At 39.7% G+C, this 27,875-nt stretch overlaps 1 protein-coding gene across 5 annotated transcripts in view; it reads left to right on the top strand.

Moving 5' to 3' along the window:
* The window catches only part of znf385b (zinc finger protein 385B), a 350,354-nt gene that overhangs the window by 170,568 nt on the left and 151,911 nt on the right, over positions 1-27,875 (top strand). Inside the window, exon 1 of one of the 5 annotated variants that reach the window (XM_048535400.2) lies at positions 15,421-15,603. The exons of the other annotated variants lie outside the window; for them this stretch is intronic. Coding sequence (XP_048391357.1) covers positions 15,597-15,603 — 7 coding nt within the window. The 5' untranslated portion in view covers positions 15,421-15,596. Of the gene's footprint in view, positions 1-15,420; positions 15,604-27,875 lie in introns of those variants that run through there. 5 annotated transcript variants of the gene reach the window in all.

Consider the following 27,875-nt stretch of genomic DNA (forward strand, 5'->3'; position numbering starts at 1 on the left):
GGGGCTTATAGCTTTTTAAGGAAAAACATGTTTACTAAGTATCACATTTTAAAAAAAAACCTTGCAACAAACATCTTTTTAAACGCTAACAGTTTAAGTATCTGGGCAGAAACCTTCCTTTTACTATTTTCAGGAGGTTATTTTTATAACAGGGTGCCAATTTGTGGTTGGAAAATATAGCTTATGAAATTGTACTTTATAACCAAGGAAGATATTAATAAACTCATTACTTTTTGCCATAAAATGAAACAATGTCTTCCTAACCAAGGTGGATTGTTTTAATTTGTACGCAGAATAAACATTGGATTCAACAGTTTAGCATGTTTAAGTCAATATAGATCCAACATGTGGTACAAAAAGAGAAATTACTGGAAAAGCTCAGCAGGTCGAGCAGCATCAGTGAAGTAAGTAAAAATTCAGAGTTAACCTTTCAGGTCCGGTGACCTTTCTATTTCGAAGGAAGGGTACTGACCCGAAATGTCAATTGCCCTGATGCTTCCTGGCCTGCTGTGTTCCTCCAGCTCCCCACTGTATTGTCTCTGACTCCAGCATCTTCAGTTCTTGCTGCCTCCAATATGAGATAGTCACTGTTAGATTACTAATCTAGACAATGCATGTTGCAGAGCAGGGAGAAAAAGCTCAAAGTCATCATCTACATTAGAATCAACACAGGAGGAAGAAAAGCTGAAGTTCTACACTGTTTCAGAAGTTCAGGAGCAAGTTAAAGAGCAAAGCCTTAGATGTAATTATTGCTTGGTTACATTCAGTGCCACGTGCTAGTGGGGATAGGAAGAGTAAGGTAAGACTATTTGACATGTAGCTAGAGATATGTGGCAGGGGGGACAACTTCAGAACGCTGAGGCATTGCTTCCAGTCCTGTGACAGGATGGAGCTGTTTAAAATAAACGAATTGCAGCTGAACAAAAATTTCTGGAAAGGCTCAACAAGTTTGACAGAGTCTGTGGAGCGATATGTCGACTTAACTGAAAGCTGAAAAATTGTTTCTTAAGCTCAAACAGAGGTGGAGGAGGACAAAGTGGAAACTGTTTGCCATTTCAATAAATCACTTGCGCCCATGCTAATATTTCTACCCCTGGCCTGTAACTCCAAGAAAGCTCAACACAAACTTGGGGAACAATGTCCCATTTTCCACTTAGCTCCTTTCCGTTTCCAAGAAGAGTCATGCTAGATGTAAACATTAACTCGGGTTTTTCTCTCCCCACAAATTATGAGTTTCTCCACTTTCTATTTTTATTTCAGATTTCAACCATCTGCAGCATTCAGTTTTTATTTGAGTGGCCATCAGAAGTGTTGGGAAAGGTGTCATTTATCTCTTTCGTTAACGTAGCTTCCTGTCCAGGAAAACAACTTGATGACATTTAGCATGATGAATTTGTCTTTGTCTCTTTGTCAAACACCAGTCTGAGCTGTAACCTGACATAGTCCCAAATCCCAATATAAATATTGAAACAGACCACTCGACCAGTCAGCTTATTTCTTTCCTGTTTGAGTCTCTACATATTTCTCTGTTCCCTTTATCCTCTTGTCTAACTTTCCATTAAATGTATCTGTAATATTTGCTTCAACCACACTCTGAAAGTGAATTTCCCTTTCTCATCACTTCTGAATTAACTTTGTGATTTCTTCATGACTTCCTGATATTGCTGGCCTCCATCTTTGCACTTGCCCACAATTAGAACCAGTCTCTCAGTGTTTACTCCATGAGAACTTTTTCTGATTTTACAGAAGTCCATTTGATTATTACTGTTCTGTTCATTCTTTCCTAATTGATATTAGCAACACATTTCTGGTATCATCTTTGTCAGTTGTTTGTACACTTAGCGTTAGCAAGTACAAATTTCATTCTTAGCCTCTCTCTTATTCAGCTAGGCTAATAAATATGTATGCCATAAGTATTTTGTATCAACTTGTTCAGAAACATTATGATATACCACTGGCGCAGGTTTGATTTGACCTCGTGACCTTCAGGCAGGAGATGCAGGTATTGTAGCCTCATGTTCACTGATGGCTTAGACTTAATGACTTGCATTGGGAATGGACAATAATGAACAATTCAAATTTTAAGAGTGGACAGAAAATATGTATCACCATGATTGTTCACAGAATGTGGGTGTCGCTGGTTGGGCCTGCAATTATTCTCCAATCCTAACTGACCTTGAGAAGGTGGCGGTGAGCTAACATCCTGAACCACCGCAGTCCGTCGGAGTAGGTATACCCAGTGTCATTGTTAGGAAGGGAGTGCCAGGATATTGATCTCATTGATTGTAGGTTATTGATTTAGTAACGATGTAGAAACAGCGATGCAGTTTCAAATCAAGATGACATGCGACTTGGAGGGAAACTTGCAGACAATGTTTCCCCTAAGTTGTGTGTGTAGCCATTCAAAGAGTCCATGCAACGCAATTAGCATCCGCTAATTGTGGCATCGATTTCAGGTTCTGGATGTCAATGCTGTGCATGGACTTTAGATTCCTGTGAGACTGGAAAGAAACTCAGAAGGAATGCTGCTTGAAGGTGGTAATGGTCCCCTGAATCTGCTGTCCTTCCAGATGTTAGACGTGATGTGAATGGAAGGTGCTGTTGATGGAGACTTCATAAATTGCTGTGGGACCTTCTAGATGGTGCAGATACTGCCACAATGTATATGTGAGGAAAGGAGTGAATGTTAGTGGTGGTAAATAGAGCATCAGGCCAGTGGGCTGCTTCGTCCTGGATGGTGTCAAACCTCTTTCGTGCTGTTGGAGTTTCACTCATTCAGGCAAGTGAGACCCTTCCGGTGTACTTCTGTTTTGTGTCTTGGAGATGCTGGACAGGATTTGGGTGTTTGCTGCAGGATTTCTTGCCTGTGACCTGGTCAATTGATGGACCATATATCAGGCTTCAGTTTCAGGTCAACAATAATCATGAGGATGTTGACAGTGAGGAAATCTGAAATGGTAATTCAATGGCTGCTTCAGTGCTAGACACATAATGAGTGCTTATAATTATTGTGAAATCATTAAAGAACATCAGTATTACTGGTTTTATATTGCAGGGAAGGTCACTAGTGAAGCAACTGAATTTAGTTGGGGCCTAGGACACAATCTTGAGAAACTCCTGTAGTGATTACTCCAACTTCCAACAACTGCAACTATTTTCTTTTGCTCTGCACATGACTCCGACCAGTGGCCAGTTTACCCTTGATTCCCATTGACTTCAGTTTTTCCATGGTTCCTTGATGCCATAATTGTATTCTGGTAAAATCACCATAGTCCCAGGGAGAGACGACTGGTGATGTTTTAACCTGATGGTCACCACATTCGGGTGAGGGGAGAGGTTGAGAAGGAGAATCCATCACGGTAACCTCAGCCTGTGCTGGAATTGAACCCATGCAGTTGGCATCGCTCTGCATCACAGACCAGCCATGCAGCCAACGGACCCCTAACTCTGTAGCATGAAAAGGCGCAAAAATGTTTAGAAAGAAGTAGCAAGGTGACGATTTCAGAAGTGACTTCCAGTGAGTTTGCTCAAAAGGTTAAAAGTTCTGTAATCACATTTAGCAGGAAGGAATGTGAGAGTCAGAAGACAGAAGTGACAGGAATATAGTGCTGGAGGTGCCTGCAGAGGTCTGGAGTGCAGGCCCAGGGAGAGACTAATAAAGCAAGTGTGATGATTTGAATGAAATGCATTGAAGGGCAGGCAGCCAATTAAGCCTGGCAAAGCAAAAGGTAATGGATGAGATACGAGCTGCGATTAATTTTGGAACAAAGAACATTTGTTAGAATTTAGAACTTTGTTTAGAGTGAAGTTCAGTAAGCCAGCATGGAGGGTGTGTGTAATATTCAGCTGGAGATAAGAAAACTAAAGCCAAGTAACTGATTTTCTGGGAACCATGATATTGCATGTTTAGTGACAGAGTTGTTAAATAGGTAGGATTAAATTTAATCCTGTCAGAGAATGGGTGGTGGTACTGGGTTGAAGCAAAAAAAAATTGTTTACAAACCAATCAATTCCCTGGTCTTAGCAAGGAATTTCTTCAGATCTTAAACACCTGTCCCGCTACTGCCAGAGTCATGGTAATACCAGGGACCACTCGCACTGTGTGATGTTTATTGTTTGAAAGATATCAGTGATGGAATAATACAATATGACATTCCTATCATTACTTGAAATTTAGTATGAAAAGTAGATAGGTTTTAGATGTTGTATATGCTAAGTTCGTTATGTTTGTCCTTGGGATAGAAATATTGCCGTTTTATTATTATTTAAATGGGTGAAAAATTGCAGTGTGCTGCTCTGCAGAAGGACCTGGATGAAATTGGTTTGAAGGTGCAGCAGGTAATTAAGAAGGCAAAAGGAATATTGTCCTTCATTGCAAGAGGGATGGCATTTAAAAACAGGGGGTGGGGGGTTATGCTGCAACTGTATCGAATGCTGGTGAGGCCACACCTGGAGTACTGCATACAGTTTTTGTCTCCTTATGTAAGAAAGGATGTACTGGTACTGGAGGGGGTGCAGAGGAAATTCTCTAGGTTGATTCTGGAGCTGAGGGGGTTGACTTATGAGGAGAGATTGAGTTGATTAGGACTACGCTCATTGAATTGGAGAAGAATGATGCTGGGATCTTAATAGAAACACGTAAAATTATGAAGAGAATAGATAAGATAGAAACAGGAAGGTTGTTTCCATTAGAACTAGGGGGCAAAGCCTCAAAATAACGAGGAGTAGATTTAGGACTGAGTTGAGAAGGAACTTCACCCAAAGGGTTGTGAATTGTGGAATTCCCTGCCCAATAAAGCAGTTGAGGCTACCTTGTTGAATGTTTCTAGGGCAAAAATAGACTTTTGAAAAGTCAGGGAATTAAGGGTTATGGTGAGTAATTGGAGCTGAACCCACAAAAAGATCAACCATAATCTTATAGAATGGCAGAGCGGGCTTGATGGACCAAGTGGCATACATTTCTTGCATTCTTATGTTTTGTATTCTTGGGATATAAATGTTGCTGATATTTCTCGATCCTAGTTGCTCTTGAGATAGGTCTGACGTGCCACCTCCCTGTATCCCTGCAGTCTGTGGGGGATAAGTACACCTCCAATATTTTTATGGATTGAGTTTCATGGTATTGAGTGTGAAAGAATAATAATGTATTTTCAAATTCAGGATCATGAATGAGAACTTGTGTATTGTGCTGCTCCCATACATTTACTGGTTTTGGCCTTGTAGCTGGTGGCAGTCATGAGATTAGAAGGTTGTTGCTGAGTTGTTGTACAAATTCTCATTGGTACACATTGTATCCACTATGTGTTAGTGGTAAGGGGAGTACATTTTTAAGGTAATGAAATTTGAGATGTAGGTATCATTGGCAAGCCCAATAATTATTGTCCATCCCACATTTTCCTTGATAAAGTGATGGTGAGCCTCCTTCTTAAAACACTGCAGTCTATCTGGTGTAGGTCCACAATAATGCTGTATGGAATGGACTTCCAGCAACAGTAAAATAACAGTGATATAGGTTAAAGTTTAATGGTGTCTGCCTTGGAGTGACTCTTGCAGATAATATGTTCCTCTGCAACTGTTGCCCTAGTCCTTCCATGTGCTAGAGGGCAAGATTTTGGAAGAGGTTGTCGAAGGAAGTTGGTTGAGTTTCTGCAGTGCATCTTGTGATGGTATGCACTGTTGCTACTGTGCATCAGTTATAGAGTTCAAGGTGGTAGATCAAACACTGATAAAGCAGATTGCTTTGTCTTGGATGATGTTGAGATTCTCAAGTGTTGTTGGGAGACTCGTCCAAGCAAAGGAAGATTACTCCATTACAGTTGTGACTGGTAGATGGTAGACAGCATTTGTGAAATCGAGAAGTGAGTTACCCATCCAAAGTTTGAGCTTCTGATCTACTCATGAAGACAGTTGATTTTGTAAGGGCACTTTTATGTAATACTTTGTTAAATGTTACTTTATTATCAAGGGAAGTCACTCATACCTTGCATGTTGCCACATTACTATAATATTGACATTTTTCATTGAATTTGGTTTCTGGTTGATGGTAACTCCCAAGATTTTGATGTTGGAGTGTCCAAGGAAAGTAATGCACTTAAATATCGAGGCAGGGTATTGGGTTTCTTTCATGTGTGAAATGGTCATTGCCTGATATTTGGCACTTATCGTTGCAAGACTGAACATTGTATACACGTACAAAGCCACACAATATCTGAGGAGTAATGAATGGTAATGAGTAATATACGATCATCAGCATACACCTTCACTTCTATCTGAACATATATTGGAAAGATGGCCACTGGTCAAACAGCTGAAATTAATTGGGCTGAGAACACACTTTGGGGAACTCGTGTGAAGAGTGTCTTGGTAATGTTCAAAATTGGTCTCCAACCACAAGCTTCTTTCTTTGTGTATGATTCCAACCAATCCCTTCAGCTTTGCTTGGGCTTCTGGGTGCCATTCTGAATCAAATGCTGCCACGGTGCTCAGAATCTATCAGTTCACCTTTGGAATTCAGGAAATTTTTTCAATGTTTGGGCTAACTCCCTCTTGATTATAAATAAGGGTGATGATGCACCACTCTGAATTTGCAAATGAGCCATAAGCTGGATCTTATGAACCCCACCACCACCCCACCCCCCCACCAGCCAGCCAACTCCTGTGTTTCTAGTAGTAGTGTGACCCCTAGAATACCACCATTCTGCCTACGTCTGAACCTATTGCTCATAATATGGTAGGTGAACGCATGCAGAAATCAGCAATCCTACTGCCATCTTTTAAAGTAAATAATTAATGGGCAATTAACCTGTTTAAGAAGTCATTTGATCCACATGATATGCTGCCTATTGCCATAAAACAATTGGCATTGATGGGCAGACAAGATTCAAAGACTGCTTTGAATGGCTATGGAAAAGGTTGGAAGTAAAGGCAATGCACCCTGTGTGGGAAACGATATTAACTGTGGACCAGGTCATTTATTCTGTGGAAACTGCCATCTTAGTATTATGAGCTGCAGGCAACACTAAGTTTCAGAAAGCTCATCAGTAAAGGCAGTTATCTACTATTTTATAGCAACAATCTTTCAGGGACATTTGGGACACCAAACATCCTCCTTAGTGTATAGATTTGGGCAAAACTGCAATTACATCACAAAACCTCAAAGTACTTTGCAAAATTAATTTGTTTTTGAAATTGGGCAACTTGCTTTAACTTATTTACTGGATACAAATATTATTAGCAAGTACCTACATTTATTACCTATGTCTGACTTCCTTATAGAACATAGCACTGAGGTGCTTTCTTGAAATGTTATGATCCCAAGTGCTCTTAGATAGGGAGTTCCAGAATTTTGATCCCGTGATAATGAATCAAAGATAACAGATTTGCAAGGAAGGGTAGCATTGGAAGGGAACTTGTGGTGACAGTGTTCCTATGTGGTTAATGACTTGTCTTTTTAGGCATTAGCTGCCTGAGATTGGGAAGGTGCTACAGAAAAAACTTCAGTGAGTTGCTATAATGCATCTTGGAGATGGTCGGCACCGCTGCCTTAAAATACCATTGGATGACAAAGTAGGTATTTAGGGTAGTGAATGTACAGCAAGATCAGTTCCACACAATGGATTGGAGTATTTTCTCATTGTGAGGACAATTTTTCATCATCACAAGAACTAACAGTGTCTGCATGAATATCCCATGGCCTCAGTTGGTGGACTATTTCATCTCACACGCCTGTGAGGGAGTGCAGAGGCATAATATTACAACCCATCCATTTTATCAGTGGATTTAAGGCTATCCAAAGAATTGCTGAAAAATTGAGAGAATGCAGCTGTAGTCTTCAGCTTTCTCCTCAAACTCTATATAAAACAAAGAACTATGGATGCTGTAACTGTGAAATAAAACCAGAAATACCAGAGAACTCAGCAGGTCTGGCAGTATCTGTGGGTAGAAAGTGGAGTTAATGTTTCACGTCCAGTGGCCTTTCACTTATGATGAAGAGTCACTGGACTTGAAACTGTGCGGGGGCAATTTGGGTCTGACTTGAGCTAGCCTTTGGGATTAGAATGAGGTTGAAAGTTTTTGTTAATTTCATAATCAATAATCATTTCAGGCTTATTTTCCATTTATTCTTATTCAAGAAAGTAGTCAGCTTAAAAGGAAAGCTTTTGAAAAAACAAACATGCTCAGGTGCTGATGAAGCAGGCAAACAGTTTCTCTGAAAATGTAGCATGGTTGACCCAGCATTAATCATGAGGAAATAGAATGTTAGGAAGACATTGTGCCACACCAAGAAAGACAAAGCAGAGGAGTTTAGTCAAATATGGGAATAAACCACAGGCTTCAGAGAAGAATTAGGATGTCACCTGGGAAGATAAGGAGTGGGTGAGACTAGGAGTAACAGATGCCTTGTCGATTTCAGAACATGTGAAAAAGACAAGGTGTTTGTCTTAATCAGATCATTTCAGAATTAAAGTAATGTACTGTCTATGTGACTTACAATGTATAAATAAATACGTAATGAATCCTCACTGAGTTGGCATGCTACCTTGGAATCTTTTCTGGGGTAGATTCTCCCAATACTGGCTCAATAAACGATCAGTGATCTGTACCTCTAGGCTCTTGTAATTATTTAGTAAAATAGTCTTCCATAAAAAATGCTAACTTTGCTTTTCGTCCACAGATTCTGCCAGACTTGTTAAGTTTCTTTTTTTTTGGTATTCTCTCAAGCTGAACAAAATTGTTCTCAATTTTGGTGTTTTATTTAGCTCCAGGTTAAACTTCTGTGCCCCATACCCTCATCATCACAAAAACAGGCCACTTCCACCCCCTAAGTGGATGTCCAGTTTAACCCTCTTCCTGTGCAAAAATTGATAATCAGTGTTTCCTGTCTGCCTTCCAATTATCCAATTGAAATTAGAGCAGAAAAATGATCAAGGAGATGATATATTTGTGCAATTTTATACTACCTACCCAACTTCTACCTCAACACTGCCTAGAATTTTATAGAAAATACAGATCAAATTCCACTCTGAAGCTGGCATTTGGTAGCAGTATTCCCATGATACATCCTAACCTAGTGCTCCGGCAATTATGTTGGGCATTGGCTTCCACGATCTCCATGGCAATGACTGTTTTGCTGGCAAAGCTGTTGGTTGGCACTCGACAATACTGATATTTGAGACCCTGGTGTGGCTATGCTGCATGAACCCAGATTGTTCCATGTATAGGGATTTTTTTTTAAACAATGCAGTTATTATGCTGGAACTGGTTAAATGCATGCCTTATTATTTCAACTCTTCAGTTCTTCTTCATTATCGCCTCAAGGGAATCACAAGCTAGGGCTTTCCCTTCAAGGAACCATTTTGACGCTGGAAATATCAGTCGCTGTCATAAAGGATTCACGAGCTACCAGCACAGCATATATAAAATGTGCCTGTCATTACCGATGATATATATGTTAATGGCCTGAAACCCATTTCAGTTCATGCAGCCAATGAATTTGGAGTTATTTTAAGCCATATCTATGGTTTTATTAATGTCACTCACTTTTGGGAGTCAACACTGTTGAAATAGTGCAGTGCTAAGCCCAGTGTAAGTATAATGGGAAGAACAGGCAGGGCCAGGTTAATGAACACGACAGGAATGGTCATCTGAAGTGTATTTATTTTAATGCAAGGAATATAGCAGGGAAGGGAGATGAGCTTAGAGCCAGGGTTAGTATAGAGAACTACAATATTGTAGCCATTACAGAAGCTTGGTTGAGAGAAGGGTAGAACTGGCAGCTCATTGTTCCAAGGTTTAAATATTTCAGGTGTGATAGAGAAGGGTGTAAAAGGGATGGAGGAGTTGCATTGCTGTTGAGGAGAATATCACGACTGTACTAAGAGAGGGCATCATGGAGGAGCCATCCACCGAGGCAATATGGATAAAACTCAGGAATAAGAAAAGAAGCAATTGCTGTGATGGGGTTATACTTCAAGCCTCTCAATAGCAAGCAGGTGACAGGGGAATAGATATGTAAGCAGATCATGGAAATATGAAAAAATAACAGGATTGTTGTGTTACATGACTTTAAGTTCCCTAATATTCACTGGGACTGCCTGACTACCAGATGCTTGGATGGAGCAGAATTTGTCAGGTCCACGCAGGAAGGTTTCTTGAAACAATATGTAGATAGTCCAACACTATCAGGGACTGTACCTGATCTTGTATTTGGGAATGAGTTTGGCCAGGTGATGAAATTTGGAGTGTGGAAGCATGTTGGGAACAATGATCATAATTCTGTAAGTTTTAAGATAGTTTTGCATATGGATAAGACTGGGCCTCAGGTGAAAGTTCTAAATTGGGGGAAAGCTAATTACAACAGTATTGGGTAGGAACTGGAGAAATTAGAAAGGGGTTGGCTGACGGCTGTTTGAAAGTCAATCACATTTGATATTTGGGAGTCTTTTAAAGACCATTTGATCAGAAGTCGAGGCCAGCATGTTCCTGTGAGGAGGAAAGATAACAGTGGCATGATTCAAGAATCCTGATGACGAGATATTAAAAGATGAGTCAAAAAGAAAAAGAAAGTATATGTAAAGTTAAGGAATCTGAAATCAGACAATGCCCTTGAGGAACATAAAGGAAGCAGGAAGGAAAGAATTAGGAAGTCTAAAATGGAACAGGAAATTTCCTTGGCAAATACGATTGAGGGGAATCCCAAAGTGTTTTGTATGTAAGTTAGGAGCAAATGGATAGCTAGGAGTAAGGTAGGACCACTCAAGGACAAAGGGGGGAATTTATGCATCGAGCCAGAGGCAGTCGGCCCTTATTGAGTACTTTACATCAGTATTCATTGAGGAGAATGTCATGGATAATGGTAAGATTAGGGAGGAGTATGTTGATACTCCAGAGCATATCAATATTAAGGAAGAGGTGGTGTTAAGTGTCTTGAAAAGTATTAAGGGAGATAAGTCTCAGGATCTGATGGGATCTATCCCAGGATATTGACAGAGGCAAAGGAGGAGATTACTGGGGCCTTGACAAAGTTCTTTGTATTCTCTTTAGCCACAGGTGAGGTCCAGAAGACTAGAAAATATACAATTTTTTTTTGTTTAAAAAGGGCAACAAGGATAATCCAGGGAATTGTATGCTGGTGAACCTTACGTCAGTGGAATGGAAATTATTGGAGAAGATTCTTTGGTTCAGGACTTCCAAGAATTTGGAAGAGAATGGACTTATTAGGGATAGTCTGCATGCCTTCATGTGGGGAAGGTCTTGTCTCAAACTTGATTGAGTTTTTTTGAGTAAGTGATGGAGATGATTGAGTAGGACAAGGCAGAATGCAATCTTCATGATAATGCACTTGACAAAGTTCCTCATGGTAGGCTGGTCCAGAAGATTAATTCACATGGGATGCGTGATGAGTTGGTAAATTGGATGCAAATTTAGCTTAGTCATGGAAAAAAGAGCGTAGTTGTGGAGAGGTGAGTTTCTGACTGGAGGTGTGTGATCAGTGGTGTTCCACAAGAGTCAGTGATGGAGCCTTTATGTTTGTAATCTCCATAAAGGATTGGGATGAAAAGGTTAATGGAGTGACTAATAAGTTTGCAGATCACATAAAAAAAATTGTGGAGTTGTGTAGAAGATTGCCAAAGAGTACAGGAAGATACACAAAAGTTGGGACGTTAGGCAGAAAAATGGCAGATGGAGTTTAGTCCAGACAAGTTTGGGGTGAAACACTTTGAGAGATCAAGTGCAAGATGAAATAATGCAGTAAACGGCAGGACCCTTAGGAGCATTGATATACAGAGGAATCTTGGGATGCAAGTCTGTAGGTTCCTGAAAGTGGCAACATAAGTGGATACTTTGGTAAACAAGGCATATGGCCTTCATCACTCAAGGCCTTAAGTATTAAAGTTGACAAGCCATGTTGAAGATGCATAAAACTTTTAGTTAGGCCACATTTGGAGTTCAGCACACACTTCTGTTCTCCACACTAGAGGAAGGTTGTGGAGGCTTTGGAGAAAGTGCAAAAGAGGTTTAAGAAGATATTGCCTGGATTGAAGCGTATTGGATATAAGGAGAGGTTGGACAAACTTGGATTGTTTTCGCTTGTGTATTGGAGACTGAAGGATGACCTGAAAGAAGCGTATAAAATTGTGAGAGGCATGGCTAGGTTGGATAGTCTTTTTCCCTAGGATGGAAAAGTTAAATATTACGAGGCAGAGATTTAAGGTAAGGGGGGAAAGTTTAAGGAGACGTGCAAGGCAACTTTTTTTTGCAGGATGATAGGTGCCAAGAATACACTGCCAAGGAGAATCAGATAAGATAGTAACATTTAAGATGCATTCACACAGACACATGAACAGGCAGAGAATGGAGGGATTCGGACCATGTGCAGGCACATGGGATTGGTTTAGAATAGTATCATGATCAGTGCGGAGATGGTGAGCCAGTATGGGCTTGTTCTTGTGCTGTACTCTTCGATGTTCTAGTGCTAGGTTATTTGCTGACTGCTTGTTTTAGGGAGTGCAATGAATAAATTAGTCCTGCCACTTGATTTTTTTGCATTTGTGCAATGCTGATTGTGAATAATGATTGATATCTCTTATATTTGCTCTGAATAATTCAGCACACATCAAGTCAGGCAATTATGTGGACATTTTGCCTTTAATCATAAGAGTACCAAGAATGTAAAGTTGGTATTGAGTCCATGGAGACTGTATTACAAATGCCATCTTCTGACTTGTGGTCAGTATCGCTTTAAGAGATATGTTCATGAAATTATCACTATACATGACCTGAAGGTATAGAGATCTCCTATCCCAACTTACCTCAGATGGCTTGAAGGAGGGTATGCTCCTCTGTTATAATGTATTAACTTAATTTTGGCCCAGCTACTTTAGCGTCTGAGGAATGTACTGTTTGTATTTAATAGTTAGCTGTAATAAATGTCTGTTGGACTCTGAAATACCACAATATCCAGTGCAGTTTCTTATGCTACTGGGGATAACATAAGTATTCGTGCAGCATGAAAAATGCACAATTGAGGCACAATAATTATATTCAAGACTCCATGAAGTGCAGTTCACAGTTCCTTGGAAATGGCGTCACAGGTAGACAGAATAATGAAGAAGGTGTTCGGTATGCTTGCCTTTATTGTCATAGGAATTGGGAGGTCATGTCAAGGCGGTACAGGTCATTGGTTAAGCCACTTGTGGAATACAGTGTGCAATCCTGGTCTTCCTGCTATAGGAAGGATGTTGTGAATCTTGAAAGGGTTCAGAAAAGATGTACAAGGATATTGCCAGAGTTGGAGGGTTTAAGCTATAGTGAGCAGTTGGATGGACTGGGGTTATTTTCCCTGGAACGTCAGAGGCTGAGGGGTGACCTTATAGAGGTTTATAAAATCATGAGGGGCATGGAATGGGTAAATGGACAAGGTCTTTTCTCTGGTGGGAGAGTCCAAATCTAGACGGTATAGGTTTAAGGTGACGAGGTAAGATTTAAAAGGGACCTAAGGGGCAATTTGTCATGCAGAAGGTGGTGTGTGTTTGGAATGCGCTCCCAAAGGGAGTGAATGAGGCTGGTACAATTACAACATTTAAAAGGCATCTAAAAAGGTATTTTTGGAAGAATAATATGAAGGCAGGATACTGGGTCAATGGAAAGATTCTTGGAAGTGTGGATGTGCAGAGGGATCTTGGTTTCCGTGTACATAGATCCCTGAAAGTTGCCACCCAGGTTGATAGTGCTGTTAAGAAGGCTTACGGTGTGTTAGGTTTTATTGGTAGAGGGATTGAGTTCCAGAGCCATGATGTCATGCTGCAACTGTACAAAATGCTAGTGCGGCCTCACTTGGAATATTGCATACACTTCTGGTCGCCCCCTTACAGGAACGATGTGGAAGCATTGGAAAAGGTGCAGAGGGAGATTTACCAGGATGCTGCCTGGTCTGGAGCAAAGGTCTTATGAAGAAAGGCTGAGGGACTTGAGTCTGTTTTCACTGGAGAGAAGAAGGCTAAGAGGGGATTTAATAGAGACATAAAAGATGATCAGAGGATTAGATAGGGTGGACAGTGAGAGTCTTTTTCTGAGGATGATGACGTCAGCTTGTACGAGGCGACATAGCTAGAAACTGAGGGATGATAGATATAAGACAGATGTCAGAGGCAGGTTCTTTACTCAGAGAGTGGTAAGGGCATGGAACGCCCTGCCTGCCAATGTAGTTAACTCAGCCACATTAGGGGCATTTAAACAGTCCTTGGATAAGCATATGGATGATGATGGGATAGTGTAGGGGGATGGGCTTAGATTAGCTCACAGGTTGGTACAATATCGAGGGCCGAAGGGCCTGTTCTGCACTGTATTGTTCTATGTTCTACATGAATAGGAAGGGTTTAGAGAGATATGGGCCAAATGCTGGCAAATGAGATTAGATTAATTTAGGATATTTGGTTGGCATGGACGAGTTGGACTGAAGGTCCGTTTCTGTGCTGTATATCTCTATATTTCAATGACTCTATAACCCTCCAGCTAACCTGCATCAACAGAAAAATAATGGCACTGTCAGGCAAAGCAGCAAAACTGTATCAGATTTTCAGTGGTTGCCTCGTTCTAGGCTAACATCAATTAATATGTTGTTCATGAATGTTGGCATTTTCCAGTTGGTTAACCCTATCATTTATTTCCCTAATGAAGAGTTGCATGTATTATACCATGCAGAATTTCACCTTATTTCTAAATTTGAGATATTAAGTGCAGCAATATGGCTATTTTACCTGAAAAATCTTTTGCCATCTTAAGCAAGAAGCAGTTTCTCTTTCTCATCTGTGTACTGACCTCTATCCAGCACTGTTTATGTCAAGCTTACCAACTGCATTCCCCTGGATGTGTAGTTGTTTTACACTTATGAATGATGCTAACTTGTGTTCGTTGTTGGTAGTATTAGCAAGCTCTTCTTCCAGGCCTCAAATGGATGAATAATTATCCTTTGCATAATCATGACAGTGTAGCTGTAAATTTGAAGAGGAGGAAGAAGTAAGAGAGACCAACCCTGAACATGGAGGAAGCTTTTGCCTATCCTTACTACTCCTTGTTTTTGGATGCATGGTTGCTTAAAATGACCTCCTCTTCTGAGTCAGTTTGTTTCCTTATATTTCCCCATCTCATCATCCAACTAAATGAACTATTGCGGGTGAAATAAATCCATTTTCAGGGGCATATATAACTGTTTTATAAATAGCTTGGCATTTTAAATCCCATTGAAAAGCAATGCTAATGATAAAATGAGACAAAGTGGAAGTGAAGTACATTTAAAATTTTATACTCTGGAAAATTTGAGAGGAAGTTGTATTAGGTTATATTTGGCTGGGATTGTGACGTCAGAAATGCCGTCAGGTTACCCACCCACCTGAGATCAAGTTTCATACATCAGCAGCAGCAATTAGAGCTTGGCAGCAATTAACTTCTTTTTGTCTAAACTTACCCTAGCCTGCTGTTTACTAGCATCCATCTTTGCATGGAAATAGTTCGTCGCAATGAAAAGGAATTTTTGACTGCTGAAGTCTGAGCTTTTGTCATTTTGGAACAGTAATAGCCTATTGGACATACTTACCATGCAAGGTATGGCGTGTACAATACTCTGTACTTCAGGCTCCTAGTGCTATTTATTACCAACGTAGTTCTTGTGTGTGAATGACTGCCAGAAGAAATTTACTTTGTAAGTTTTAAACCAGGGTAAATTGAATGGATGTCTTTAAGGGGCATCCATCAAATCATTGACTTGCTTGTAATCTGCAGTTTAAAGAACTTGAACAGCATAGACATGAATAACAACCAATATGAACTAATTTGAGGAATATTTTAATAAAATAAAATAAAATTTAAAAAAAAAGAAAATTAAAGCAATATGCTTATGAGGCAACCAATAAATTGTTACATTTTCCCAAACAACCCTCCTTAATATGTTTGGAGTTTATTTTTACATTGATTATTGTTGGGGGGGAAAAGGTTGTGTTCAACTACTTGCACAGTGTTTTTAAATTTCTTTCACTCCTGTCCATTATCCACTTCTGCAGCATCGACCCACATGAATACACGTGCAAGATAACAAAGTCTGGAGCTGGATGAACACAGAAGGCCAAGCAGCATCTGCTCCCGAGATGCTGCTTGGCCTGCTGTGTTCATCCAGCCCCACACTTTGTTATCTTGGATTCTCCAGCATCTGCAGTTCCCATTATCTCTGAATACATGTGCAAGATGTTATTCAAATTTGGCATGTAGCATAATTCATGACACTGGCAACAGAGGAGCATTAACTCTTGATAAACGAAGCTAGTGTGATAAAGACGGTTATGCCATAACCGTGAGGTATTAGATATTCTGTGATTACTTTTTTCCTTTATAATAATTTTTTTTTGGATCTTTTTATGGGCCGGTATTTTTGTGAGTTGGAAATGTTCATTGAAATTACTTTACTGCAGGCATTATAATAAAATGTGAGGCTGGATGAACACAGCAGGCCAAGCAGCATCTCAGGAGCACAAAAGCTGACGTTTCGGGCCTAGACCCTTCATCAGACCCTCTCTGATGAAGGGTCTAGGCCCGAAACGTCAGCTTTTGTGCTCCTGAGATGCTGCTTGGCCTGCTGTGTTCATCCAGCCTCACATTTTATTATCTTGGAATTCTCCAGCATCTGCAGTTCCCATTATCTCTCCCTTACTGCAGGCATTATCTGCTTTGATGAAAACCTGGCACAAAGACGGCTGTCCCAATCTTATTTGCTCCCCCCCAGTGAATTTTCATAGAGAGGCCTGTTTGAATAATTTTGTAGGGCTCCTGCTAGACTATGTCAGGAAGCCCACTGCAGAGAAAGGTTGACAGAATTGACATTGAGCAGAATAAGCACTTGTAGCAGTAGACACCATCTCATCCTGGGTACCTCCAAATATATTTTAATTTTAAACATTTCTCACGGAATGAGTGTAATGAAGTGCAATATATTTGCTTTTACAGCTGTACACCAGGAAGACTGCATTCCTAGTATCTACCATACAGAGGTTCATGGGGCTACACCCTCCTAACTGTGTACCACAGTGCTGCCACCTCTGCTAAGACATTCCTGTCAGTGGAACAGGAAACATCTAGAAATGATGGTGGCGTTGGCTGGTACAGTCTGTTTGAGCTGTGATTCCACAAGTATGACTGTCAGTTGATCCTTCAAGAGTCTGTGAGATGGCTCTCCCAGTTTTGACACTGACCCCTAAACTGGTCGCAAAGAGGACCCTGCTTCAGTAAGGTCATTTCACATGGCCCCTCCTAATGGCCTAAATGCTTCCGTAAGCCATCCAGTTGTAAAAACTACTAAAAAATCTGAAAAAAGCAATGAAATCAGATAGGCCACCTGGTATTACTAAGACACCTGACACAGCAACGACAAACCTGTTGATGCTGCAGGGTCCTCTTTGCTACCAGTTTAGGGGTCAGTGTCAAAACTGGGAGAGCCATCTCACAGACTCTTCAAGGATCAACTGACAGTCATACTTGTGGAATCACAGCTCAAACACACTGTACCAGCCAACGCCACCATCATTTCTAGATATCTCCTGTTCCACTGACAGGAATGTCTTAGCAGAGGTGGCAGCACTGTGGTACACTGTTAGGAGGGTGTAGCCCCACAAACCTTCACTATTGGCACTGGACCCCATGGCACCAGGTCAAATTTGGGAAGGAAAACTCCTGTTGATCACTGTGTATTGCTGCAGGTGGTGAGGGAACCAACAAGAGGGAAAGACATGTTTGACCTCATCCTCAACAATCTGCCAGCTGCAGGTACAAGTATCCATGACAGTGTCAATAAGAGCCTAAACTGAGCATTTCTGAGCAGGGTATTCTTTTGCAAGTGCTCCTTGATAGCACATTCTGAAGTGTGACATAACACAATTTTTCTTCAAGGGACGTTAATTTATAGAGATAAGATCATAATATTAATTGGGCTTATCTGACACTCCCTTCAAATAAAAAAAATTGCATCTCATGATCACGGTATCACACTGCCACAGTGGCTTAGCCGCATAAGTTTTCTCTAAGGCTATTCTGGCTGTTAGTATTTCTGTGAACAGCAATGCTTCCGTAATCCTGTCCTGAACTCATTCCTATCCCACAAATTTATGTTTTGTTGTTTTTGCCTGCGGAGATTATTTAATTTGAAACTTTGTTCAAGATTAATCTTGTCCTTTTCATAATCAGCCCTTGCTTGCAAAACCTATAACATTAGATTTGATATTGTGCGATTGGACAATATCTCCGAGATGGTGCCAAATATGTGAAGAAATACAGTGACAACAATTTAGGATTGTTATTTGGGCTTCTGATGTGTTGCACTTTGTATATTAATACAAGGGCCCTGTTCTTCGCAGACGGGAAGAGCATATATACAGACTGCATCTGTTTGGACTCAACAAATGCCTTGACCAATCGGAGTCAACCCATCTCAATTAAATTTTAAGAAATGTGTAGCAGTCAACTATCAGTCATCTTGAACTGGTTCAGTTTTTGTGACAATATCTGTACCAGTCAAAGTCATTTTGCCAACAAATCTGCCCTGTCCTTTCGTTGAGTGAAAATGTTGGTTTTCTCAATAAATAGTTGATCTTGTAAATTGTTCTGATCAGTGCAAGATTAAAAGCTTTGATAAAATGTCTTTTTTCCCCAGCAATATTCAATTTCTGTACGATCTGAACACCATTATTTTGTGATTGCCTGTAATATTCCCCTTGTTAGGCATCAAAGTCTTCAGCAATATTATATTAAATATTATCTTGGTTTTATTTTGAAGACAGCTTATTTCCAAATGATACATAATTTGTGCAATGTTTTGTATGCAATCTACATGTTAAGATCAAGGTGTAAATAGGTTCAGTTGGTCTTAAGCTCAGTAATTTGTTCCAATTTATTATCCAAATGGCTCAATTCCTAAAATTTTAGGCTTTTCTTGCAAATCTGTTTTAAAAGCATGAGGTTGTGTTCGCATGTTTGTCAAGATTCTTCATGGTGATGCTTATTTATTGAAAATGTGACTAGCAGTAATTCCTTTAATGAATTTACTCCTCTTCATTCACTTAACTTTACCAATGTTCTTAAAAGGGGTCAGGCACATTTTACATATCAGCCATCTGTAACTTTAAAATGACTGATAGTTGCCATGGACTATCAATGTTCTTTTCAAATGAGATAAATATTTAAATGTCTATATTTGATCTCAAAGATAAATTTTTATTTAGCTTTTAGATAAAAGAAGCAGAATGAAACACCAGTCTAGTTGATCTGAAAACTTTGACATACACTGTTAATACTTGAGAACTAAATGTGACTTTACAAAACCAAGAATGACCATTTCAGGTGCATTGCAAACCAAACACAAAATATTATGGTTTGATGTTTAAAACCTGTTGCCTATTTCTCAAGAATCAATGTTATTAATATCAAGAAATGTGATGCTGGTATTTCGGAGAAAATGTATTTGTACATCAGTTGCATCACAAGAGAAAAAGTGAACGCATTGCACTCCACTGTCTGTAAAGCTGTCCCCACAGAATCAATAGTTGTAACATTGAAATCCTATAGAAAGCTCGGCAGCACTCTACTATGTTAGATGAGCTGACTGTGGATTATTTTGTGCGTGTGTGTGGGCACCGAAACAACAGCACAGCAGGTGTTAATTCAAGATGCATGATGGTTCTCTTTGCATCACTTTGGCATTGTCAGGAATTAAACATTATATTTAATAAATCAGTTGCAACAGTGACATTCAGTGATCTCCAAAGCCTATTTCACAGTGTCATGGGAGCTGAAGATCAAATATGTGTCCTTCATCCACCTGAGTAGCAGGCTGCCTTTGCACAACTGAATCCCTTTGTATCTCTTTTATAAATACACATGAAAATCTCTCTGAGACCTTTATCTGTGTTTGGGGAATTTGTCAATCCTTTAAACTCAGTCTGTCTGCAGAAAGATAATTGATTCTATAGAGCCATGATTGTGATTGCAAAAGAAAATAGAAATTCAAAGCAAAATAATTTCTGAAACAATCTGAAGATTCGGGGGACCCTTTCGTACTTTGCAACATACCCCGGAGTCCCATGAATTCCCAGCTGAGAGCATTTAACTGTGTGTATTTGTTATTTTTTGCAATCCTGCTGTGTTCTTTATTGATTATAGTTCTTCCTTAATGACCCTGTTCTGTTCGAAATAGAAAAAAAACGCTCATGCTAAATTTGGCTTCTGAAACAGTATTCATTTCTAGTTCCCTCTGTCTCGCTGACTGGAATGCTTATATCTTTGAATCTTCAATTAATCTTTCTCACTTTTCTCCCATGAAGCAGTAGAATTGCTTCTTCCCACTTATTTAAGTTTGTATTGTCTTGTTAATTAGTTTAGATCACACTTCCTTACTCTTTGTTTTTAATTTTTGATATGAGCTTCACCTTCAAGTTCAACAATGTCTTCAACTATACCCTACTGGCGCTCACATTACACTCTTCTACTCCTATTTTCCTATTAAATGGCAGTTGATCCTTTTTAAGTGTCGAACTGTTTGTTAATTTGAGGTAATGAAATGTGAGGCTGGATGAACACAGCAGGCCCAGCAGCATCTCAGGAGCACAAAAGCTGACGTTTCGGGCCTAGACCCTTCATCAGATTATCTTGGATTCTCCAGCATCTGCAGCTCCCATTATCACTGTTAATTTGAGGTGTTGATTTATCCCAGGTTATACAAAGGACACTGATCACTGTTGCATAGATTACCCCTCCTTCCATGTTAAGGATACGAGTTGGGTGAGTTATTAATGAAAACCTGAGTGCATAATTTGTTATAAATATTCTAGCAGTGAAGCGTAAAATCATTCTGAAAGTTACAGAACCATATTAAATTGTTGGCAAGTCATGGACCTGCATGCAGTGATTTCAGAGGATGTGTTTGTCTCTTAGCGTTGCATCCCTTTGGCAGTGCTGATCCATAAAATCACTCCTTTTGAATGGATTTAGTAATTTACATAGATTAGACGATGGTCACTGACCCCTTTAGTATTTTCATAACTGACAAATATTGAATACTCATCAGAAACTTGAAACAGATTAAGACAGAGAGAAGGGTCAACAGTTTTCTGAAAAGGCTTTAAGGGTTCCTCTTGATTTGGAACATGCATATTATGGGGGAACCTCATCACCCCAGTCCATCAACCTCATTCAACTAATATTCACATGCTAACCATACCATTCTATAACATATGGTGCAGTAACAGCAGCGGAGTGTTTGAGAGATGGTGAAGGATTTAGAACTGGATATCATCTGCAAACATATATCAAATGAACATATACCTATGGATTATGTCACCACAAACTAGCATCTAAGGCAAAGGTGGGGCCAAGGTTAGATCTTTGGGAACCTTGGAGGTAACAGAGCAAGGGGAGATGTCAGTTGTACAGATGTTGAACTTGTGATTGGACAGAGAAGATTGGAACCAAGAGTATTCACAATTATTGAACAAAGGAGAGAAATTGGACGGTATGGTGTCATTAAGAATGAGAAGGGTTGCCGTGAAGTTGGGGACATCCTTTTGGTTAGACTAAGACCCCTTTATATTTTTATGATTCCTGTAGTGATCAATATTTTTTAAGAGGAGATATGAAATTCCCAGTGACCATTGCAAAGAATCACACAGTAAGATTTCATGATTTAAGGCTTTGTACTGTAACAAACAGATTAAAATTAACATTGATTGAACATTACTGAGGCAGCAAATACATCTATATGTAAATAATATGTCATATATTAGAATTACAGAAAAAGGTACTCCTCAAATTCTTTTTACACAACTGAAAATGCGACATGACAGTTATGCATTACACTATACCCTTAGCAGAAACAGAGCAGAATCTAATAGGGTGTGTTGAAGGGTCTAGGCCCGAAACATCAGCTTTTGTGCTCCTAAGATGCTGCTTGGCCTGCTGTGTTCATCCAGCCCCACACTTTGTTATCTCGGATTCTCCAGCATCTGCAGTTCCCATTATCTCAGAGTGTAATAGAGGTCTGAACACCTTGAGTTATGGTGAGATTTATTGCAGCATCAGATGGAAAGTCCAGCAAGGTATATCCTGATAACAGGGGCACATTACTTTACCGTTTTATGCATCTGCTAAGTGATGAGTTTCTTATTTGGCAGTAATGAGTTGCGAGCTCAGGAGAATATTGTTTGTTAAATGCTTTGTTAATTGTCCAACTCACCATGACACATCTGCAATGCCCTTACAGTATGCTTATGGACATTGATGCCACACATGAGAGCACACTAACAACTGTCATTGGAATTACAGTCCTGCTGTAAGGGCACTTTAAAATGGTGGGACCAGGCTGCATCTCACGGCTGCTCAATTGCTGTCTTAGTGCTCATTCACCTTACATCTACAGAATCTGTGCCTTGCCTTTCCCTTTTGTACTTTCCCCACTTAGCCAGAGCTAACAGGCTCAAAGCACTTCTTCCAAAAAATGAAAGCTAGTGGTTTGGGGGGGGTAGCATTTGATGTGATTAGAAGATTAGATTGCTAACAAGAAGCAAATAGTAGGAATAAATTAGCGTTTTCCAGGCTGATGGAATGTCATGAATGGTGTGCCACCAGGTTCCATGTTGGGTCCTCAACTCTTCATGGTTTATATTACCAATTTGGATGAATGGAATAAAAGTATCGAAGCTAAATTTGCTGATTATATAAGCATAAATAGGAAAATAAGTTGTGAAGCCGACATAAGGAGGCAAAAATTTGATTCAGAAAAGTTGAGAGTGAATAACGATCTGGCAAATGAAATACAATGTGGGAAAGTGTGAAATTGTCCATTTTGTCACAAGGAAAATTAAAAAAAAGCAGCCTGTTAACTAAATGGTGAGAGGTTGCAAATTCAACAGAGATTCAGAGAGACCTGGCTGCCCTGGGGCATGAATCACAGTAGGTTAGTCTGCAGGTATAGCAAATAACCAGGAAAGCTAATAGAATGTTATGATTTATTGTGAGGAGACTTCAATACAAGGGTGGGGATGTTATGCTTCACTTATACACTGTACTGTGGAGTACTGTGTATTGTACTGGTCACTGTACATGCAGAAAGATATCAGTGTTTTGGAAGCAGTACAGAGGTAGATGCCTAATGAGGAAATATTAGACAAACTGGTTTATACACTCTGAAGTTTAGAGAGGTGCGAGGTGATGCAAAGCAAGCGTACAAGATCCTGAAGGGATTTGATTTGGACTCCGATCACTAGTCCAGTGACATTGCTGCGCCATCATCACCAGCCCCAGCTAGGTAGTAACATGCAGGTCAGAAAAGTGCAGTTGAATTTCCAAAGCTATTCTAGAGTTATATTAATAATTGGTACGACCTGCAAAGAAATTAAATCCAAATGTGCATGCAACTATATTAGGCTGGACGCACTTCGTGCTTCATTATTCCAAACTTGAAGTTCTTTGCAGTGCACAGTTGCCTGTTTATGTGGATTAGACTTTTGTGCTTCTATCACTGTATTGATGATTGGGAGTCAACTGATGGTGTGGTAATTGGCTGGGTTGGATATGTCCTGCTTTTTGTATACATTTTGGATAAGTAGATGGATGACGATGGGATAGTGTAGGGGATGGGCTTAGACTAGTTCACAGGTCGGCGCAACATCGAGGGCCGAAGGGCCTGTTCTGGGCTATATTGTTCTATGTTCTATGTTCTAAGGCACACCTGGGCGATTTTCCATTATTGAATAGCTACCAGCTGCACTGGAGCAGCTTGGCAAGGAATGTGGTACTTTCTGGAGCACAAATCTTCAGTGCTATTGTCAAATAGTTGTCAGGTCCCATAGCCTACCCAGTATGTGGTACCTTCAGCCATTTCTTGGTATCATGTGGAATGATTCGAATTGGCTGAAGACTGACATCTGTTGGGAGGAGACTGAAATCGATCTCCAAGGTGGACTTCTGGTTGGAGATCATTTTGAATACTTCAGCCTTATCTTTTGCACTAATGTGCGGGGCTCCCTAATTATTGAGGATTGGGCTATTTGTGGAGCCTTCTCTGCCAGTTAATTGTTTAATTGTCTGCCAATGTCAAAAACTGGATGTGACAGGACTGCAGAGCTTAGATCTGATTCTTTGGTTTTGTGATCGCTTAGCTCTGACTTTCAATTGATTCTTTTAGCCCACAATAAAGGACTATTAATATACTGCTCCCAAAATAACAACTTTATTTTTTAAAAAGTGTGATTCAGTAAACCCACATTTTGTCTGATTTAGGAATGATTAAATTTAACTCTCTGGGAAGAACATACAATTAAAACTATAGGCCTGGTGCTTTTTCATTAATCAAAACTTATTCTAAAATTAGAATTGTATATACTAATTACGTGCAATTTATAATTGAAACTTATTGCAGGAAAATTTTGAGGGATTTTTGCCTTTCAGGTGATCTTATTAAACTGGAGTATTCCTTTCAACAGCTGGTTATCCTGTGGCAATAGCTGTCTTAATGATGTGAGAATTTAATGCAGATTTCTGGGTTGGCAGAATCCTCCCTTAAATCATTCTTTAAAACACATCATTTTGACCAAGCTTTTGATCATCTCCTTCAATATCACTTTTTCTGGCCTGGCATCAATTTTTGCTTTATAATACTCCTGTGAACTACCTTGGCATATCTTATGTTAACTTTACTGTGAGAGTGCAAATTGCTATTCTTCAACATTAATAATGCATTGAATAAAGTCATGAATATTAAATATACTTTCAAAAACTTGTAATAATTAGAATTGTAAAACTGTAAAATTGTAATGTGGAGCCCATAAAGCTAAGTTGCATTGAAGTGAATTAGTATTATCTTCAAAGTTCACAGAATAGCAGAGCATCCTGCAGATTTCTGGCTGTTTTGAACAGCAACCCAGTTAGTGAATTGCATTTTGAAAGTTAAAACTGAACCAATATCCACCACACTATCAAACAGTTAATTCAAAATTTAAACCACTCATTAGCATAAGATTTCTTTTCTCATGTGTCCTCTAGTTCCTCTGCCAGTCATTTTAAAACTACAGCTTCATTATGACCATTTGGTATTTCTGAATTTCTTCTCATTGAAGCTGGTGTGATTTTAAACACCAGTAATAGAACTCTTCTTTGCCCTTCTATTAAATAGCCTCAGGTTATCTACACAAGTGTAATCATCTTCCATTGGACTCTTAAGAGTAAATTTCTCTATATGCTCTGCAGATCCCTCATATATTTCCCATCATGTCCCCATCATATCAGGTTCAACAGAACATTCTAGTTTTTTTCCCTGCATTTCTCTAGTCATAAAGGCATGGATCCGATCTGTTTTATTTTCTGGGAAAATGTAATTCCCTATAGGTCATTCGTGAAATTTTTACAACAATCTGAGGGTAATTCTTCAGGATAGGCATCCTTAGAAGAGGCTTCGCAGTGAGGTTAAAATTGTATCAGAGACAATAGGAACTGCAGATGCTGGAGAATCCAAGATAACAAAGTGTGGAGCTGGATGAACACAGCAGGCCAAGCAGCATCTTAGGGTCAGGAAAGCTGATGTTTCAGGCCTAGACCCTTCTTCTGATGAGGGGCCTAGGCCTGAAATGTCAGATTTCCTGCTCCTCTGATGCTCCTTGGCCTGCTGCGTTCATCCAGCTATACACTTTGTTATCTCGGATTCTCCAGCATCTGCAGTTCCTATTATCTCTGTGTTTGGGAGAATCTCTGAGCCACCATTAAATCCTGGTGGGTGGGCTCAAGGCAAAATGTTACAACCAGATACTGCATAAGGTTCCCCAGTTTATTAGATTTCCCGATGGGATACCCCAAATTGTAAAACTCTCAATTAAGGAGGGTGTACTTGCTTCTCTTTATTTATCCAACCCCTTATTTGGTCATGGTGTGGAGGTGCCGGGGTTGGACAAGATCCAAAATCACACGACACCAGGTTATAGTCCAACAGGTTTATTTGAAAACACAAGCTTTTGGAACCTCAGTCCTCCTTCAGGTGTTAGTGAGAGAGGTAGTATCAGACACAGAATTTATAAGTAAAAGATGAAATGTTCACACCATTGATGAGGATGTACTAAACAAACCTAAGATGCAATTAAATCTTTAATCAGTTAGAAGGTTTTAATTGATTAATATGTATATGTTGATCCCTGAATTCCTTTCAAATCACAGTCCTGAAACAGCTAAAGGTTTTATCAGTGGAAAGAAGAGGTGACATTTTAGGTCAGACAATATATGTTAGGTGTAAGATATTGTTTACGCACATACATGCGCACACGCATGCATACATGTAAATCTATGGGTGAATTTGTATTTGCAGATAAATTTTATTTTGTTCAAAAAGCACACAATTTCCAGACAGTCAGTCAATGTGGCACTTTATAAATTCCTACGTTAGTATTGGAGCCAGTGTGCCTCCAAACTAAAACACAAACGGATTCTAAGAAGGGTCCTGACTCAAAATGTCAACTTTCCTGCTCCTCTGATGCTGCCTGACTTGCTGTGTTCCTCCAGCTCCACACTGTGTTGTCTCTGACTCCAGTTCTTGCTATCTCAGATTCTAAACAAGGCCTCACAGGGAGCATGCATTGTGTCACCTAAAATTATGAAATCTTTATTTCTCTCCAGGACTGTGACTTGAAAAGAATTTGGGGATTTACATATACATATTAATCAATTAAAACCATCTAACTGATTGAAGATATGACACCATCTTAGTTTTGTTTAGTACATCCTCATCAATGGTGTGAACATTTGATCTTTTACTTATAAATTCTGTGTCTGATTCTACCTCTCTCGCTAACACCTGATGGAGGACTGAGGCTCCGAAAGCTTGTGTTTTCAAATAAACCTGTTGGACTATAATCTGGTGTTGTGTGATTTCTGACCTTATTTAATCACAACAAGTTTATGTTGTAAAGGATCACTTTCTCCCAGAACAAATGAACTTGTATTTTAAAGGAACCAATTTAACCAGTCTTTCTTGAATGAAGAAAAGAGTGAATTTATCAGTACATAGATAAAGATTAAGACTAAGAAGCCAGCCCAAAAAAGATTCTGTCTCTGAGTCATTCATGGAAAGTAGATGGCAGAATGTTGCCTTCATTCCAAAGGATGTTACCACTAGTCTTTATGTTGCAAGTTGTAACGCTGATTTCAATGTTCTTGACTATGAATCTTGATCAAACTTCTGTTATCCCAGTCCTTTCACTGGTGGCTGGCTGGCAACGCTGAGTGTGAGAGACTTGTACCTTTCTTTGTCCAGGATGCAACTTTGTTTAATATCCCTTTCCAAAGCTATGATCTTGACAACACACTCGCCTATACACTACGGCAACAGATGACTAATGTACACAGACCAGGGTTGAAGCTCACTTTGAACCACTGTGCCTTTGTATTCTTTAAAGATAAAATGTTAATTTTTCTGTGATAGCAGGCAGTGCAGATGCAGGAGTCAGTGACAGCACAGTGTGGAATTGGAGGCACAGCAGGCCAGACAGCATCGGAAAAGCAGGAAAGTTCACATTTTGTTCAGGATCTCTCTTCAGGGTCCCTATCAACCCGTCAACCTGAAGAAGGATCCCAACCTGAAATGTCAACTTTGCTGCTCTTCTGATGCTGCCTGGCCTGCTGTGTTCCTCCAGCTTCATGTTCCTCATGTTAATTTGTCACACGCCCAGACTGCTGTCTTTATTTTAACTTCACATTCACAGTCTGAGATCATTCCCAGGTGGGTACAGTTCATTCCCAGGTGGGTACAGTTCATTGTGCATTTCTCCCTTTTACATTTTCTCTGAAGCTAACTTGACACC

Source organism: Stegostoma tigrinum, chromosome 7, assembly GCF_030684315.1.
Source record: "Stegostoma tigrinum isolate sSteTig4 chromosome 7, sSteTig4.hap1, whole genome shotgun sequence".
NCBI lineage: Eukaryota > Metazoa > Chordata > Chondrichthyes > Orectolobiformes > Stegostomatidae > Stegostoma > Stegostoma tigrinum.